This window comes from Anneissia japonica, unplaced genomic scaffold, assembly GCF_011630105.1.
Source record: "Anneissia japonica isolate Jap-2015-1 unplaced genomic scaffold, ASM1163010v1 scaffold4988_len2956909_cov206, whole genome shotgun sequence".
NCBI classification, from domain to species: Eukaryota; Metazoa; Echinodermata; class Crinoidea; order Comatulida; family Comatulidae; genus Anneissia; species Anneissia japonica.
This window is the reverse complement of record NW_022696345.1, coordinates 281,161-297,305: the sequence shown is the minus strand read 5'-3', so window position 1 is coordinate 297,305 and position 16,145 is coordinate 281,161. Positions and strand designations below refer to the sequence as shown.

At 34.9% G+C, this 16,145-nt stretch overlaps 2 protein-coding genes across 3 annotated transcripts in view; one reads left to right on the top strand and one right to left on the bottom strand.

Annotated features, from left to right (window-relative positions):
* LOC117101782 (solute carrier family 12 member 9-like) overlaps positions 1 to 13,436 on the top strand; it is a 19,242-nt gene extending 5,806 nt beyond the window's left edge. Inside the window, exons 2-12 of one of the 2 annotated variants that reach the window (XM_033241846.1) lie at positions 3,648 to 3,782; positions 4,169 to 4,303; positions 4,928 to 5,203; positions 5,424 to 5,531; positions 6,498 to 6,609; positions 7,085 to 7,242; positions 9,156 to 9,241; positions 9,724 to 9,848; positions 10,071 to 10,263; positions 10,488 to 10,812; positions 11,362 to 13,436. In XM_033241846.1, coding sequence (XP_033097737.1) covers positions 3,648 to 3,782; positions 4,169 to 4,303; positions 4,928 to 5,203; positions 5,424 to 5,531; positions 6,498 to 6,609; positions 7,085 to 7,242; positions 9,156 to 9,241; positions 9,724 to 9,848; positions 10,071 to 10,263; positions 10,488 to 10,812; positions 11,362 to 12,176 — 2,468 coding nt within the window. In that variant the 3' untranslated portion in view covers positions 12,177 to 13,436. Of the gene's footprint in view, positions 1 to 3,647; positions 3,783 to 4,168; positions 4,304 to 4,927; positions 5,204 to 5,423; positions 5,532 to 6,497; positions 6,610 to 7,084; positions 7,243 to 8,180; positions 8,339 to 9,155; positions 9,242 to 9,723; positions 9,849 to 10,070; positions 10,264 to 10,487; positions 10,813 to 11,361 lie in introns of both variants that reach the window. The other variant, XM_033241845.1, reaches the window with a different exon arrangement.
* Positions 13,437 to 14,827: 1,391 nt separating this feature from the next.
* The window catches only part of LOC117101881 (low-density lipoprotein receptor-related protein 4-like), an 8,903-nt gene continuing 7,585 nt past the window's right edge, over positions 14,828 to 16,145 (bottom strand). The window contains exons 9-11 of the mRNA XM_033241998.1: positions 15,835 to 15,886; positions 15,527 to 15,712; positions 14,828 to 14,955 (exon numbers count right to left, since the gene is read on the bottom strand). Coding sequence (XP_033097889.1) covers positions 14,828 to 14,955; positions 15,527 to 15,712; positions 15,835 to 15,886 — 366 coding nt within the window. The remainder of the gene's footprint in view (positions 14,956 to 15,526; positions 15,713 to 15,834; positions 15,887 to 16,145) is intronic.

Sequence of the window (16,145 nt, the reverse complement as noted above, 5' to 3'; positions counted from 1 at the left end):
CAGGCTTAAGCCAGCCTTACGCCGTGTGTGTGAACATAGCCTAAGGTAAATGACCTTCCTAAGCTTTGGTGTATAACCCATGAAGTTGGGATATTAGTTAAAAATGCTAGGTATTATTTACACACAGATCCTAATACAAATTTACAGATGGTAGTACTGCTACAAGTTCATATACTATCTTCACCTGGTGATTTACCATTCTTTGCAAGCCTTAGTGCGTATTTAAGGCATGTTGTGGCAAATGGTTAAGTTGTAGCAAAAATTGAAATTCAAGTTATTGCTATTTTCAGATACATGAGTATGTGATCTTTAAAATGACGTGTCATTCATTGAAATTGGGTACAGTACTTTCAGAGTCACCTGCGGAAGGATCATTACCGAGGCACTCGAACAGTGAATTCGAACCCCGGTCTGGGGCCTAATGCTCCCTACCGAGAGCTCATTAACCTAGCTAGGCCTAGGCCTACACAGTATAAACCTAACCCCACAAAAGCCTAGGCCCTAGGCCTATAGTATAACTATAAGATAAACATGCTTTTGAGTAATTGCCTATTGAAGTTACTTAGTGCATACATTGTTTAATGGAATTAACTATCAAAATAACGTTAATCGATTTGTTGACCACTTAACTAATACTTTTCGACATGATTAATAAGACATTAAACCATAGTCAATAGAACTGTTGATCTATAATAAAAACAAATTTGGATTTTTAGGCAATTTTTTGAGCTCCCATATTTTATAGCTCGTTTATACTCAATACTGGCCTGTGTGACAACTTTTAAGTTAAAACCATTTTTAACCATTTTTTTTTGGTTAAAACCATTTTGCCACGACATGCCTCATTATTTTAACAATATCAGTATCTATATCATATACAATTTGGGTCATCATCATTCCGATCAGTGTTTCCATTATTAATAAATCCCAATCAGTGTATTCTAACATTATTAATAAATTGTTTATTTTTATGCATGTAACTGTTAGAAGAATTAGGTTTAGATTTACTTATTGATTCCCAATAATTTTTCATTGTTTCATTCTCAGACCTGCCAAACCTTGGGTCATGAAAATCTGGAGATTTTTTTAAGGATGTTAAAAAAATCTGGAGAACCAAAAAATCTGGTGGTTTCCAGAATTAACCAAAAGATGATGCAAGATACCAAAAAGGTCATGTTACTACAAATCATTGGCCGTTGGTTGTGACATTTGAATTGAAAATGGCTGCTTGTTTATTGCACCGCGAAGCGAGCAGGCGGCAAATACATTGAATAATAACGATCAAATCAATCAAATTATGCATAAATCGGAGTATTTTTTGTGAAGGGGTGTGGCTTGTGAAATCAGGTGAAAATTACATTCAATCAGGAGAACTGGAGATTTGTTTAAATATCGAGTGACACTGGACAGGATCGGGTAAATTGGCAGGTCTGCATTCTTTTCTTCAACCCCTTATTTTCTGACCATGGAATCTTAAATTGTGTTAGATTGATTGAACTTTGACCCTCTAAGTGACTGCCAAAATTTTTTACAACCTAGGCCTCCTTTGTTTGCAATAACAATTGATTTATCAACTCTCATCTCCAAATGTTTAATTAATTTCTCGGTAATTACTATTTTTTGTTGGTAATTCTACCACAGAAATTTACAAGTGGCCTCGTTTTTATCCTTTTTTTTAATGTATATCTTCTATGTGTCTGCTGATTTTTTAAATTTTCAATTGTTATAGCTGCTTCTTTGTCAAACCATGGCCTATTTTTTCCAGTAATTGTTTTTTTACTGATGCTTTCTTCAGCAGGTTTGATAAAAAGCACTTGGGATGCAAGTGCTTTTAACATTGTTAAAAGCACTTGCATCCCAATCTTTAAAATTGTTCTCTAAGTATGCTTTATACACTATAAAATCTTCCCCAAATCTATAGTAATATTCTTTTAATACTAGGTTCATGGTGTAATTTTTCACAAATTATCAATAACTTCTTGGGGGAGTACTGGAGTTATAATATTGACTTTGCTAATGTATGCTTAGGTAGGTTAGCATACCTTTTGTAAGCCACGACCTAGTAGTATTTTGTTATGTTTCTTCACAGAGGGGGGTCTGAATCCCCTGAAGCCCCCCTGGATCCGCCACTGACAAATCCTATAAGTGATCTGTGCCATACAGTAGGGTTAGGTCAACCAAATAAAGCAGCCACTTATGCAATGTTGACTGATGATAGCTTCACAAACCACCATTAGTGCAAACATTGTTGAATCATCATGGAGTACCAAAATCTGCAAATTTACAACAATAGTGATTTTTAGAAATGAATTAATTGTTATACTAAGCTTAAACACTATATTTTTAAACCAAAACAAACATTAGTAGCCGGTAGCCGGCGACTTCGACCAGTCACTGCAGCTTTCCGCTGGCTACATTTATATCCCATTGGGGGCTACGCCCCCAGGAACACTCCTATAACTCTTACCCAAAACTCCTACTCTAAACCTTAATGAAACCCCTGAGATACAGTAGCATGAGTGACACTCAGTACACAAAATTGCACAGCCTGTTGTATTTCTGCTATAGTATAATTCACATTGTTTACATTGAATAATACTGGTTATCAAGTATCAAACTTGAGCAATTCTAAAAATAGGCTCCCAGCGGGACTCGGGAGTGTATGTGTGTAAGCCCTATACTCCCTTACCGTATTATGTTTACTAATAAAGTATCCACATGGGATTTGGTTATCAGGAAATGTGTGGTAATGGTATTGTAATTTTTTTATGACTTTTGTACAGTAATAAGGTACTGTACTTAAGATGATACATGACCCATCATGCACCTCAAGAATTTACTCTTTTCGCCAGCTTTAATTGCCAGATCGTAACATACTAGCTTGGTTCACATCGGTTATTGTCGACATAAGTAGATAAACTATTGAACAGCGCTACACTCCTAATTGCGTTCGATGGTCCGATTATGTCGAGATACCTTGCTGGATCAACTACGCTCACGAGAGCGGCGGTTGTGATCCCGGTGTAACCAAGATCACGCGTTCGTACAGCCATTTGCTCATGAATGGTAGCTTTTTGTCTGTACATTTTATCTTCCACCTTTTCACATACCTCTGGTTCTTTCCAAATGTCAATAAGATCGAATTCTTCTTCATAAGTCCAACAATGTCGCTTTTGGCGTACTTTCTCGGTCATAATTGATATAAAGATCTAAGCTAGGCCTACACTGAAAAACCTTCTCTCTCGAACGATCAAAATAAACTAACAAACAAACAGCAAGCTTGCTAAGGGTCAACCGGCTTCGTTCTGATTGGTGTATTCGTGACCTGAGGCCACCCGTGGTGCGTTATCAACTCGACGATGACTGGATTTACAAGTTAGTCGAGCTAACAGCCATCGTCGAGTTATGAACTTCTATCTCGCCATAATTAACCGTTCACGTCGAAACTATTGTCGACATCAAGGTAATGTACTTAAGATGATACATGACCCATCATGCACCTCAAGAATTAACTCTTTTGGCCAGCTTTAATTGCCAGATCGTAACATACTGTACTGTAGTGTCTTTTCCCCGAGGGGGCATAGACACAAAAATCACTGGCAGTTAGATAGTTTTGTTGCTTTACTTCTTTCCTTTGTTTCTTGCAGGTTTTTCTGTGGGTCAAGCTGGACTAGTTGGTACCTTGATCATTTTTCTCATTGGTTATTTCATCGTCTTCCTTACCGTCTTGTCAATCTGCGCTATCTCAACCAATGGGGCCATTGAAGGAGGTGGAGCTTACTGTATCCTACCAACAAATTTTAGATATTTCTAAAATTTATATTTTATGATTAATTAAAAGTAAATTATTATTATTATTATTATTATTATTATTATTAGAAATATTAATTTATTATTATTATTATTTTATGAATAATTAAAAGTAAATTATTATTATTATTATTATTATTATTAATGTTAATATTATTACTATTATTATTATTGAAATATGAAAATGATGTTTTACATAAGTTTTGAGTATTTTTAGGTATACAGTTTATTATTATTTTTATTATTTTTGTTTTAAATTGTTATTGTTTGATATTGATTTTGTTATAGTTTATCTGTTATTATATTGTATTTCAACTTATCTTTTTGTTATGCATTTTCCTGAATAATGTCTCAACAGTCATGATTAGCAGAGCCTTGGGACCAGAGTTTGGCGGTAGCATTGGAGTGCTCTTTTTCGCAGCTAATGTATTTTCCTGTGCTTTGTACTGCATTGGGCTAACAGAAGCTATCATTGATAATTTTGGTCCAAATGGTAAGAAAAATATCAATAGATCTATAAACCTTCTAATGGAGTGAGGGAAGATAAATTCTTTACATTGATATTTATGCTATGTAAAATTCAAATCCCTCCCTGCAATGATGTCAGACTTTCTTTCCTTAAACTCCCTTTATAATACCATATGCATCAATCTCTTCAAATTAAGTTTTTAATCAAGTGTTTCTATGCAGATTTCCTGGTTGATGGTGCATTGTTGCCCCTCCCAGTTTCTCATAGAAATAATAAACTGGTTTTTAGACATTTTTCCATTTCAGCTTTCATTTCCTTTCCATGAATTTGTGTTACAATGACTACCAACAAGTCACTAATCTTTGTCTTTTTAGTTGCCCTAAGCTTTTTGCCACCTTATTAAATATTACAGTATATGTTGTTAGTTTATTAAATTTTTAATTTTAGCCTACACCAGAAGGAAAGTTTTAATATAGTGATTTTTTTTTTCACTTTCCAACAATCTGCCAGACTGGTTTTGTTAATTTTATATTTCTATTGTACATTTTATGTCTTCTGGAAAATAATTGAATTGAATTGACTGATTTAAAGGACTAAAATAAAATATTCGTAAAGATTATTTTCTGAATGTTACGTTTATAATTTCAGGCTCTTTGGTGTATGGTGGCATGCCAAGTACAAGATGGTGGAACTTCCTTTATGCAACCATAATTCTCTTTTTCTGCCTCATAGTCTGTCTAATAGGTGCCACAATGTTTGCCCGCACATCATTTTTTATATTTCTTATTGTGATGGTGGCGCTTGGATCAGTGATAATAAGCTTCTTTGTTACCAATCCAAAAAATATACCATTAACTGATAGAGGCAACGATTCCGCAAGATATACCGGTTTTTCTTCGGAAACATTTGATGAGAATCTTCATGGTGGGTACCTTTTTTTTTTTTCGTTTTAAAAAATATTTTATATTAATTTACCTGCAGTGCATCAGTGCTGATTATTATACATTTACTTTTCACCAATAAAATGTAATGCTTTGCCTATTAATTTTAAATGTTAATTATTTGCATAGTACTTGTATAGCCATATATGGTAAATGAAGATAGCATTACTAACATTATATATATATTTTTTTTTATCAAACAGCAAATTATACCATAGATTACACTACAGGCAAGCAGTTATCTTTTGCAGCCGTGTTTGCAGTTATCTTCAACGGTTGCACAGGAATCATGGCTGGTGCTAACATGTCAGGTATGGGAGCGCGGGAGACAGTGCTGATTTGTGGGAGACTGCCATGACTGATGCGGGTCTTAGGATCCCTGTAATGGATACTTAGTATCTAGTGAGAGCAGTGTAGTCTGTGATGATATACACTTAAGCGGCTAATGCTGACCAGTGTCATTAGTGTTTTGGACATTTGTGTGGTTGATGTTGGTCAGTATAGTGGTAAACACTTTGAGTGGCTACCGATAACCTACAGCATGTGCTCAGTAATGGGCATTTAAGTGAGTAGTAGTCAGTAATGAATATTTGTACTGTATGGCCAGTGTGGTTAGTGATATGCACTTCAGTGTCAAATGGTGGCCAGTATGGACATTTGAATGGCTATTAGCGGCCCATGGGTCAGTTCTTGATGGTTACGTTAAGTACTCTATCTATTTGTGGCTTATGTTGTTGGTAATGGACACATTTGTTTTTAATACACTTTTTCTTTTATAAGAACACATTTTATAATACTGAGGCTGAAATTGCTTAAAAAAGAACAAAATAAGAACAAATTGAAGCTCATGTAATATGTCAAATAAGGCTTTCATTAAAAAAAAAATGTTATCTGTACCTCATATGCCACAGGTGTGACTTCTTAATACTCTCTGTAGCACAGTACAATAATATACTGCTGTACAATTATAATTTTCTATCTCTGAAAAGTGTGTAAACGTAAAAAACAATTTAAGAACATTTTGAGCCTGCAGTTGCCAAAAAAATAAGAACACTGAGGCTAGATAAAATTTTAATGGTTCTTAATCTTATAAATGAAAGTGTAGTATCCATTTGGGGCTAGTGGCTAGTGTGGTCTGTGTTGGACACTTTAGTGGCTAATGGTCATCAGTGGTAGACACTTAGTGGTAGTTTTGCAGATGCTTGTGTGGTCAGCTTTGAGTGGTCAAGTTTTTCACAACTGATTGCTTATTGCATTATTTTCTCCACAACTTTCAGGTGACTTGAAGCAACCTAGCCGGTCAATTCCCGTTGGAACCATAGTGGCCTGCGCCTTCACATTCCTTACATACGTGCTGTTGTCCTTCCTTGTGAGTGCCACTTGCTCAAGGTATGGTAGCTGTGCTTGACCATAAGATGTTTGCAAATTATGACTATTTGCCATCAAAAACAGGTGTACTGTTAAACTGAGTAATTTAGCATAAGACCATGGCAGTATTTTATACTACAGAGAAGTCATAATTCTTTCACTCATAACTTTGGCAATAATAAGTCAATTCCTGCAAATGACCTAATATTTTAAAGCTTATAATGTGGCGAATATGAATATATTAAAAAAGTCAATTTTCTGGTTTTTTTTTTCACTGATGCTGGTTTTGACATGGTATGGTCCATATATTTAATATGAATTATAAATACATGTTTACTCATATGAATAAATATTAGTATACACTTTATGAATACAATCTCAAAAGTTATAGTTTGGGTTAAGTCATCCATTTTTGGTTGGATGAGTCATGGTTTAGTGCACACTGGTTCTAGTAATACAAATGTTCATTTGTTAATGTTTTTGTTATGTTTTGTAGAGAGCTCCTTCAAAATTACTTTGGATTTCTACAGGACATTAATGTCATCCCCCCACTTGAAGCCGCAGGTGCTCTAGTTTTGGCCCTCTCGGCCTCCATGAATAATTTAATTGGTGCCTCCAGAATTCTGCAGGCAATTGCAAAAGATGACCTCATTGGTATGTCTTCACCTATCAGCAAACATTTCAATCACCATCACATGATCATGTAGTATACAATGGCAAATCCAAGATAGGTGGACAGTAGGATAGAGGGAGAAAAGGATCTAGTAGATGAGACGGAACAAACAAAACACAAAACCAGGGGTGTATATAATTTGGAAATTATATACACCCCTGGCTTTTATATAATTTGGAAATGGGATAGTTTAATGCTCCTCCACAAATTCTCCTTCCCATCAGTAGAGGTACCAGCTGAGGCAGGAGGGCAACTTCCCTTATTGAAAAATCATAGATCTTCCATTGTCCGCCTATGATGTTAACTTTCCCAAACCAAACAAAGTTTTTGAGATTGCCCGTCCCTAATATTCCATGATATACAATTTTGGCCAATTCTAAACCATACAATCTACCCCCCCCCATGAAAATCCGTATGCTGTCTCTTATACACATCTAGATGTGTATAAGAGACAGGTTTTTCCCCTGCCCCCCCCACCCACAATCACCCACTCGCTGTTAAATTTGTTGACACTTAATCCTGAAGCTGTAACCTCTCACCAACTTCCCATCCCCTATATTCCTATATTTAATTCCCCTCATCTACTTCCATACTTTTTTCCCCTTAATTTTCTCCTCTATACCCCTACCCCTATTTCCTTCCCCTACTCACTTTCCCTACTTCCTTCCCCCACTTAAATATATACCTCAAATCTGGATTTGCCACTGCTCTCATGATGACAACAATCTTATGCGCATGATACTAATGTTAGCTATTGCTTGAGCCAAATTTAACCTCCTAATTGATAAAAAAGCATTAATATTTTTCACAATTCAAAATGCTGCGGTGCTTCAGTGGGGGGAAGAAATCTCGACCCCCAAAATCAAGTTTAAATAAACTAATTTGCATATTGACTTCAAGAGAGTGATAATATTTGCAGAGAGTTGCTGCTGTACAGTTATGGCTTTATGCAGAAGATAAATTTCTTCCCACCCCTGGTTGTAACCGGCCTAATAGCTGCGACGCTCTCTGCTGCTCTGAGCACGTTAATCGGTGGCTCACGTATCTTATCGGCTTTAGCTAAGGATCAAATATTTGGTATGTACATGTGCATGGGTTTTGTTTCTTTTTAATAAGCTAGTCATAAAATGTCATGCATTTTAATTTTTTTTGTTGTTATATTGTAAATTTTGTCTTAATAACATTTGATTAGTTACTAACAACAAACACTTAAAATTTAAGTAATGACCCATGATAAAACATTTGATATCCTCATAACTTTACTGTCCAATTCACCTTCCTCTCGATTCACCCTCACCATCACCAAACCTAAAGTTATGATGTCATATTACATAATGTGTGATTATTTCATATATGATTTTATTAAATGATAATCTCATTATAAATTATCTCAAATTATATGATATATTAAAAGATAATGCCATATTAAATGTCATCATCATTTACTAGAAAAAGGATTGTCATTTAATACTATAATGATGATGTCAGCTCGCAGGATATCTGCCATGTTACAAACCACGTACGGTGTCTATTAAGTATGCAAATAAAGGAGCGTAAGCTAATTTTGTAAACCTTAGTATCCTGTGCTTAAAATGATCCATACATAATACTACTTACCTATATAAAATGAAAAAAATATTGCTCACAAATGTTAATATATTAATATTTGACTATAAGACCTACATTGGTTTACCACAGGAGACATATACAATTTGTCCCATCATGCTTTTCTCAATATACTTCTGAGCATATGCAGAACTTGCCAAAGGCAACAACATGCACCAACTATGGTATGCAGTGTGATGTCAGCAAGCTTTTTATCCTGGTACATTTATATGTCCTTGATAAAATGATGGTGTCAATAAATGATGATGTCATGTTTTTTCATATGCAGGTATCATCCTGCGACCTGTTCAGCTTGGTGTTTCTGCTAATGATAATCCGTATGTTGCTGTCCTTGTCTCATGGATACTGGTACAGGTAAACAAAATACCACATGTATAATTGTCTTATTTTCCCGAACACAATACCACTTTAAGATTGTGGTCAGTCGATCAACAATTTTTACATTATTGACCTAGACCAAATCATCACACACATGCTCTTAATGAAGTTGTCACTACAAGGCTAAAATCTAGTTTAATGTATTGCATTTATTACAAAAAGCCTGAAATTTGGCATTTTAATACGTCATACAAGTTTGGTTCATTTTTGTTAGAGAGTCATATTTTTGCAAAGAAACGGCTAAACCTTATACACAGTGGTTACTCCATAAACATGCCCACAGGAGGCCGACAAGTCCGACAGTGAGGTCCAGCAGTCACCCTGCTGGCGCCGGCACTGTCTATACATTAAAAATTTTGTGTCAGTTGAGTTGATCTTTTTTTGGCCCTCAGTAATAATTTTAACAAATGAAAATTATGATAGTTATGAAAGTAATAATTATTAATGTGTATTCCTAGTGTGTCCTGTTAATGGGTGAGTTGAATGCCATTGCACCAATCGTCTCTGTTCTTTTCATGCTTGTCTATGCTTGCACCAATCTTGCCTGCATGGCCCTGGACATTGCTTCAGCTCCTAACTTCAGGTAAAATATATTTGCAAACAATTTTTGACAAAGACAAACAAGTACTTGAAGTTTGTTTTCCTGCACTTAATGATAAAAAATATTAAATAATTTGTAATAACATTGGTATTACCTGGTAATACTTATGTTACCCAACCAAAGTTTCCAATTTTGAACTTCAATTTAAAATAGTACAAAAATTTATTAAGACCATTTTTTCCCCTTTTTTTCCCAACATTGTAGGCCGACGTTTAAGTATTTTTCATGGCACACAGCACTACTGGGCTTCGTAGGTACTGTTATTATGATGTTCTTCATCAACTATGTGTGGGCCCTTACAAGCATTTGTGTCTTTGCTGTTCTTTTTCTCTACATACATTTTCGAGTATCTGGATCTAGCTGGGGCTACATCAGCCAAGCTCTCATTTTCCATCAGGTAAAATTTAGATCCAGATATTGGTTATTCAATATGTTACATAAATTATATATAATAAGAGACAAGTGTGTATAAATATAGTTTATATTTTATTTAAAGAGAGGACTATTGTACATTCGTATCTAAATAGCTGACATTTTTTTTGGTATTTTAGTAATTGAAGTAATATATCAAGTTAGATTTTGCACATGTCTACCAAATTTAGTATTCCATTAATTTCAAAGGTAAGGAAATACCTTCTTCGTCTTGACATCCGCAAGGAACATGTGAAATACTGGCGTCCGCAGATGCTGCTACTTGTTTCAAACCCTCGTTCGAGTTGTAAAATGATACGATTTGTAAATGACATGAAGAAAAGCGGCTTGTACGTAATTGGGCATGTCAAACTAGGTATGATGGATGAATTTCCTGAAGACCCTGTGACCAGAGAGGAAAGACAGTGGCTTGCATTGATCGATTGTCTTCATGTTAAGGCCTTTGTTGAGTTAACGCTTGCGGAAACCATCCGTGAAGGGGCCCAACATTTGATGAGGATTGCTGGACTTGGAGGTAACCGATTCCTAACTCTAGAGGGCAGTGTTCATTTTCAATGCAATCATCCAAATTAATGTTTATGAAAAATAATATTAATATTCTTATTTATTATCATCAGCCCATGTTGTCCCTTTGATGTAGTAAAAAGTAATATTCTATAAGAACCATAATTATCAGTACTTTGAGGATGATACCATAAAACCTTGAAATGAAGCTCAATGGGCTTAATCTTGAGAAGAAGCCAATCTCAAAATTTACAGCATTCATTTTGAAAAGGAACCACCCCCCTCTTTACTTTGCAAAAGTAGCCTCGAAAAGAAGCCTATCTTGAATTGAAAAGAAACCCATTTCGAAAAGTAGCCCACCTAAAGTTTGCAAAAAAAGATGCCCAGGGCTTCAATTGAAGGTTTACAGTATTTCAATAATTTTGAAGCCTTCAAATTCAGCAAGTTAAGCAAATTATTTGTATATAAATTTTAACACCTCTATAACACACAACCTTGTCATTGTCCCTTATTATTTCCCAATGAATAACATCTGAGATTTTGCATTATTTTATTGTAGGAATGAAAGTTAACACTATTGTACTTGGTTTCTATGATGATGATGTGCAGGAGGATCATCTTACTGATGGCAAATTTGTTCAAAAACTTCACCTCGCAGATAGTGAAGAGAACCCTCAGCGTTTCGGCTATCCATTGCGCAGAGAAGACGATGAGAAATTGTTATCTGCCAGAGAATATGTAATGATAATTAGTGATGCTATACGCTTGCGAAAAAGTATATGTGTGGTCCGTCATATTAACAATTTTAATCGAGATGAGCTTGCTCATCTTACTGAGAAGAAAACAATCGATGTTTGGCCGATTAACTTTTTTAAACCAGAAACTGCTGGCTATTTGGATACCGCATGTATTTTCCTTCTTCAACTCTCCTGCGTGCTTCACATGGTCCCTGTGTGGAATAAGCACACTGAATTACGTGTGTTTTTATGCGTGGACAATAAAAATGTTGAAGCTCAAACAAAGATGGAAAAAAAGTTAAAATCATTTTTAGTTGATTTACGAATCAAAGCAAAAATTCACACGATAAGTTGGGATCATGTGGTAAGTTTAAACACATACTCCGAGACTGAGTCAGATGATGGGCTACCTGTGACGCATGTGACAGACATCTCAACTGAATATCTCAATGGTATCAATGGACTGATAAAAGCAGAAGCTGAGAATACAGTTTTGACGTTCTGTTATTTGCCACTACCCCCAGCCAATGCTACTCAACATATGCAGTACCTCCACCTTTTGAATATTCTCACAAATGGACTTCCACCCACTGTTTTAGTTCATGGTATAAGTGAGGTTACATCAAAGGATTTGTAATGACACTGAGAAGACCAGCCATAGATTCTTGTGCTAGACAAAAGCTACACATGCTTTTAAATGAAAAAAAAAAGATTACTATATGATATATGGTAGATAAGCCTATTTGGATCATGCCACAAAAATATACAGTATCAATATAATATTAAAATGAGCAATATATGTAATCTGTGTACCCGCTGCTACTGGGGAATCGGATTCAACACTAGCCACTAACCACAAGCTCGGTGGTCTAGTTGTTAGACACAAGGCTAGCTATCTGCAGGCTGTGGGTTCGATTCCCCTCCCGAATCACTTGCGAGTTCTTTCGCAAGTATTTTGGGAACGTACTGAGAATTCAGTAGGACAACACGTTGGGTAGGGCAAAGTATCATTCCTATGTACAGTAATTTGATTTTCTTTTTTGCAAAACATTCTTTACACAAATTATTTTGTTATTATATATACTGTATTAAATAATTTTATCAAAATTTTATTTTATATTAATATCTGGCATGATAAATTTTAAAAATCATGTAGAAGTTTGATTAATCATTTAAAAGTTTAATGCAAATAGTAAATGAAATCTTAGCACTTTTTAGAAATACTCTTTTTTTTTGGGTGTGGGGGGTAGGTGGGGGTGAAGGAGAACTGGGCAAAACCTGATGCTACACATTTTGTTAATAATAACAAAAACTGGGGGAAAGGATGTTCCCCCAGTTGTTCTAAAATGTATCGTATTCTTTCACAATTTTCCCCCTTTCAATGCCTTATAATATTTATTTGTGTGACTTTCGCATCTTATTGTATTTTGCTGTATGCATACTAAGAATTTGACTTAAATCTGACAGTGAACAATAACGACACTAATATTACATTTTATTTGTCAATATTTTTTATTCTTTTTCTACACTAGTTATAATTTCAATTGCAAATTAGCTCCAATAATCTTTAGCAAATAACAGAAGTAAAGTTTTAAAGGAATATAGTCAAACCAATGGTAAGAGGTGTTTAATTCTTGGCGACATGCTTACAATGACATTGATTATGAAAGTTAGTTTTAGTATCATTTAGTAGATTTCATAATAGAATCTGTGATTTTGTCAATTTTACAATTGTGCATTATGCTGTATTTTAATTAAGTGATTGTCTTACTCGGCCTAGTTTTATATTCATTGAAGCAGAGGTAAAATTTGAAATAAATTTTTTCTAGATTTTTGCCTTTGCTTGTGCGACATTTTTATGCTGAATAAAGATTTATTATTATTATTACTACTACAATATTATGATGTCATTCTTAAACGGAAGGATAATATAAGTTGTTTTCCTAATGCCAAGTAGCCTTCTCACGACCAAGACAGTATGGATGTAAGCATAAAATGGTATGGATTTACATAAAATGGTCATGTAACAGTGTAGTATTACAGTACTACTGTATAAGACAGTGTATAATATTGCTATATGTCAGTATAGGACCTAAAAAAAAAATGGTTTGTTTGCTGTCAATTGTAAATATTTAAGTGAAGGGGAGGGTGGAAGAAAGTGTTTTTTTTTTTGTTTTTTTTAAAGAAAGATTACAAAAACGGTCTGTATAGAGGTTTCTAGAAGATGAGGGGTGGTATAAAAAAGTTTTTTTTTTTAATGTAGATTTTAATTGGAGTAAGATTAAAATAAACTACTGCATTATGTATCAGGTCAGGTTCACCAGCTTCATTTACTTAATAAATGTGTTTAAAAAGGTAAAATTGCAACAACTGACACTGTATCACCTTGGTAGTAGTATTACCAACCACGAGGAGAGAAAAGTTTAGTGTTAACAAACCGTGAAACGGCGGCGGCGACGGCAAACAATCAAGTTTTTTTTAGGCCTAGTCTTACTATAATACACTCTAGTATTACTATAGTACTTCAAAAAGGAGAAAGCTAAAAACATATGGACAACGCTCTTTTTCTGTTCAGGCACCTTATCTTTGGAATCTATTACCTCTTTCTGTTCGACAATCGTCAAATTTAAACCTCATTTAAAACTAATTTGAAAACTTTTTTGTTTACAAAATCGCTTTAATTGGGTTAATTGTTCACTGCGCCTTTGATAATGTTTTTTGAATTGTGCCTTATAAATTTCTGCATATTATTATTATTAGTACACTATAGTGTTACTATAATACAATTTAATTCAGAATTCCAAAAAGAAGTCAAAGCAGAATTCCAATAAGCAGGTTACAGGCAGTTAGCAAAGCGATTGAAAATTAAGCAGATTTTATTTTCTTTTGGTGACATAACACAGTATGACGTCCTCTCACCACAAACATTTGTGACCTTTACAACCTGAAAATATATCGAATAACCGATTATTTAAAGCGTATAACAAGATTAGTGTATATATTATCAGTTTCCGTTTAAGCCTGCAGTTCAGTGGCTTATCTAGAAGTCTTGAATTGAAGTGGGGAGCTGATAGGAGGTGCGAAGGTGAAGTGGGGAGGGGTCGATGATCGGTTGAGGGGCGTATAAAAAATAAGGTGATTTTTAACTACCTGACCGTGTTTTTGTTTTTTTTAGGAGGGGAGGGGTTGGGGGCGTGAGTAATTTCTTGAGGGGCTTGCACACCCCTCTAGATACGCCACTGCTGCGGTAAGATAAATAATAGAGTAGGTAAACCTAAAGACGTACCTTTACTCACAATGCTTGCCAGAGTATCCACTGTCACACTTACACAAGTATCCTCCGTAGAAAAGTTTTGTGAAAATGTTATATATGCAGACACCATTCACACATGGGTTCGGATGGCACGGACTCAAATCTAAAAGTAAAAATGAAATTGATTGTTAGAGGCAAGAAATAAAAAAAATAATATTTTTCACTGAAAATGTCTACACTAAAGTATTGACATAGGCTTACAAAATTAGTACATCCATCTTTTTTGACAGACTAAAAGGCAATATCACGTTTGGTATTTTGAAGTATGTTGATGTTACTAAGACGTCGGCATAAGGATGGTAAGGTATAGGCAACATTAATAACGTAAGAAGTAATTACGTTAGGCGTCCATGGCTTACTGTGTCATATAGTAGTACAGTAATACTGAAGTTACAATTGATGAGAGAAGTCCTAACTAACCCTGTTTTAAAAAAAATATAATTTAACCTTCGTATTAGACAGCAAGCATACAACAACTTTAAAGCTTTTGCTGTCTCTTGAAAATGTATTATGTGACTTTATGTAGTCAGACCCATCATCGCAGTCTATTTCGAAATCGCAGTGCCAAAAGATTGATTTTTTTTGCTAATAATAATAATAATAATAATAATAATAATAATAATAATAATAATAACAATAATAATAACAATAGGAATAATAATGCTCTACTGTACCTATTGTTGCAGGAGGTGGAGTCGGTGGATTCCTTGTTGAACCCTCACATGTACGCCCATCTTGCATTAAGAACGAGTTTGTGGGACAGAGACACGAATATTTAACAGATTTATCGCCCCTTTTAGGGGAAGCTACGCACAGATAAGAACATCCACCGTTATTTCTTCCACAATAGTTAGTAATCCCTTAAGCGAAAAAAAAAATATGGGTAAAGGTTTAACGAAATTCTTTGAAAAGCTACAACATATGAATGATCTTCATTTACTTTTTCCCTTTCAAGTATTGAAGACTTCGATCATATTCTTACCGTCGATTTGTTTTTGAGGGTGATATATTTGGATGCCCGTAGGACGACTGAGATTTTCAACCAAAATTGTATGTTTTCCAGTGAATTTGTTGGCTTTAATGATAGCCCTTTTCCGCCAATCTGTCCAGTAGACATAATCTCCGAATACGGTGATAGCGAAAGGATGAGGCAGAATTGAACTTGATTGGATAATGGTGCGTCTACCCTGACCGTTGTAGTCAATGCTGCTTAGGCTGTGTCTCTGGCCATCTACCCAAAAGAGAAGGTTACTAACAAGATCAGTGGTCAGACCATTTGGCCAGTTAATGTCG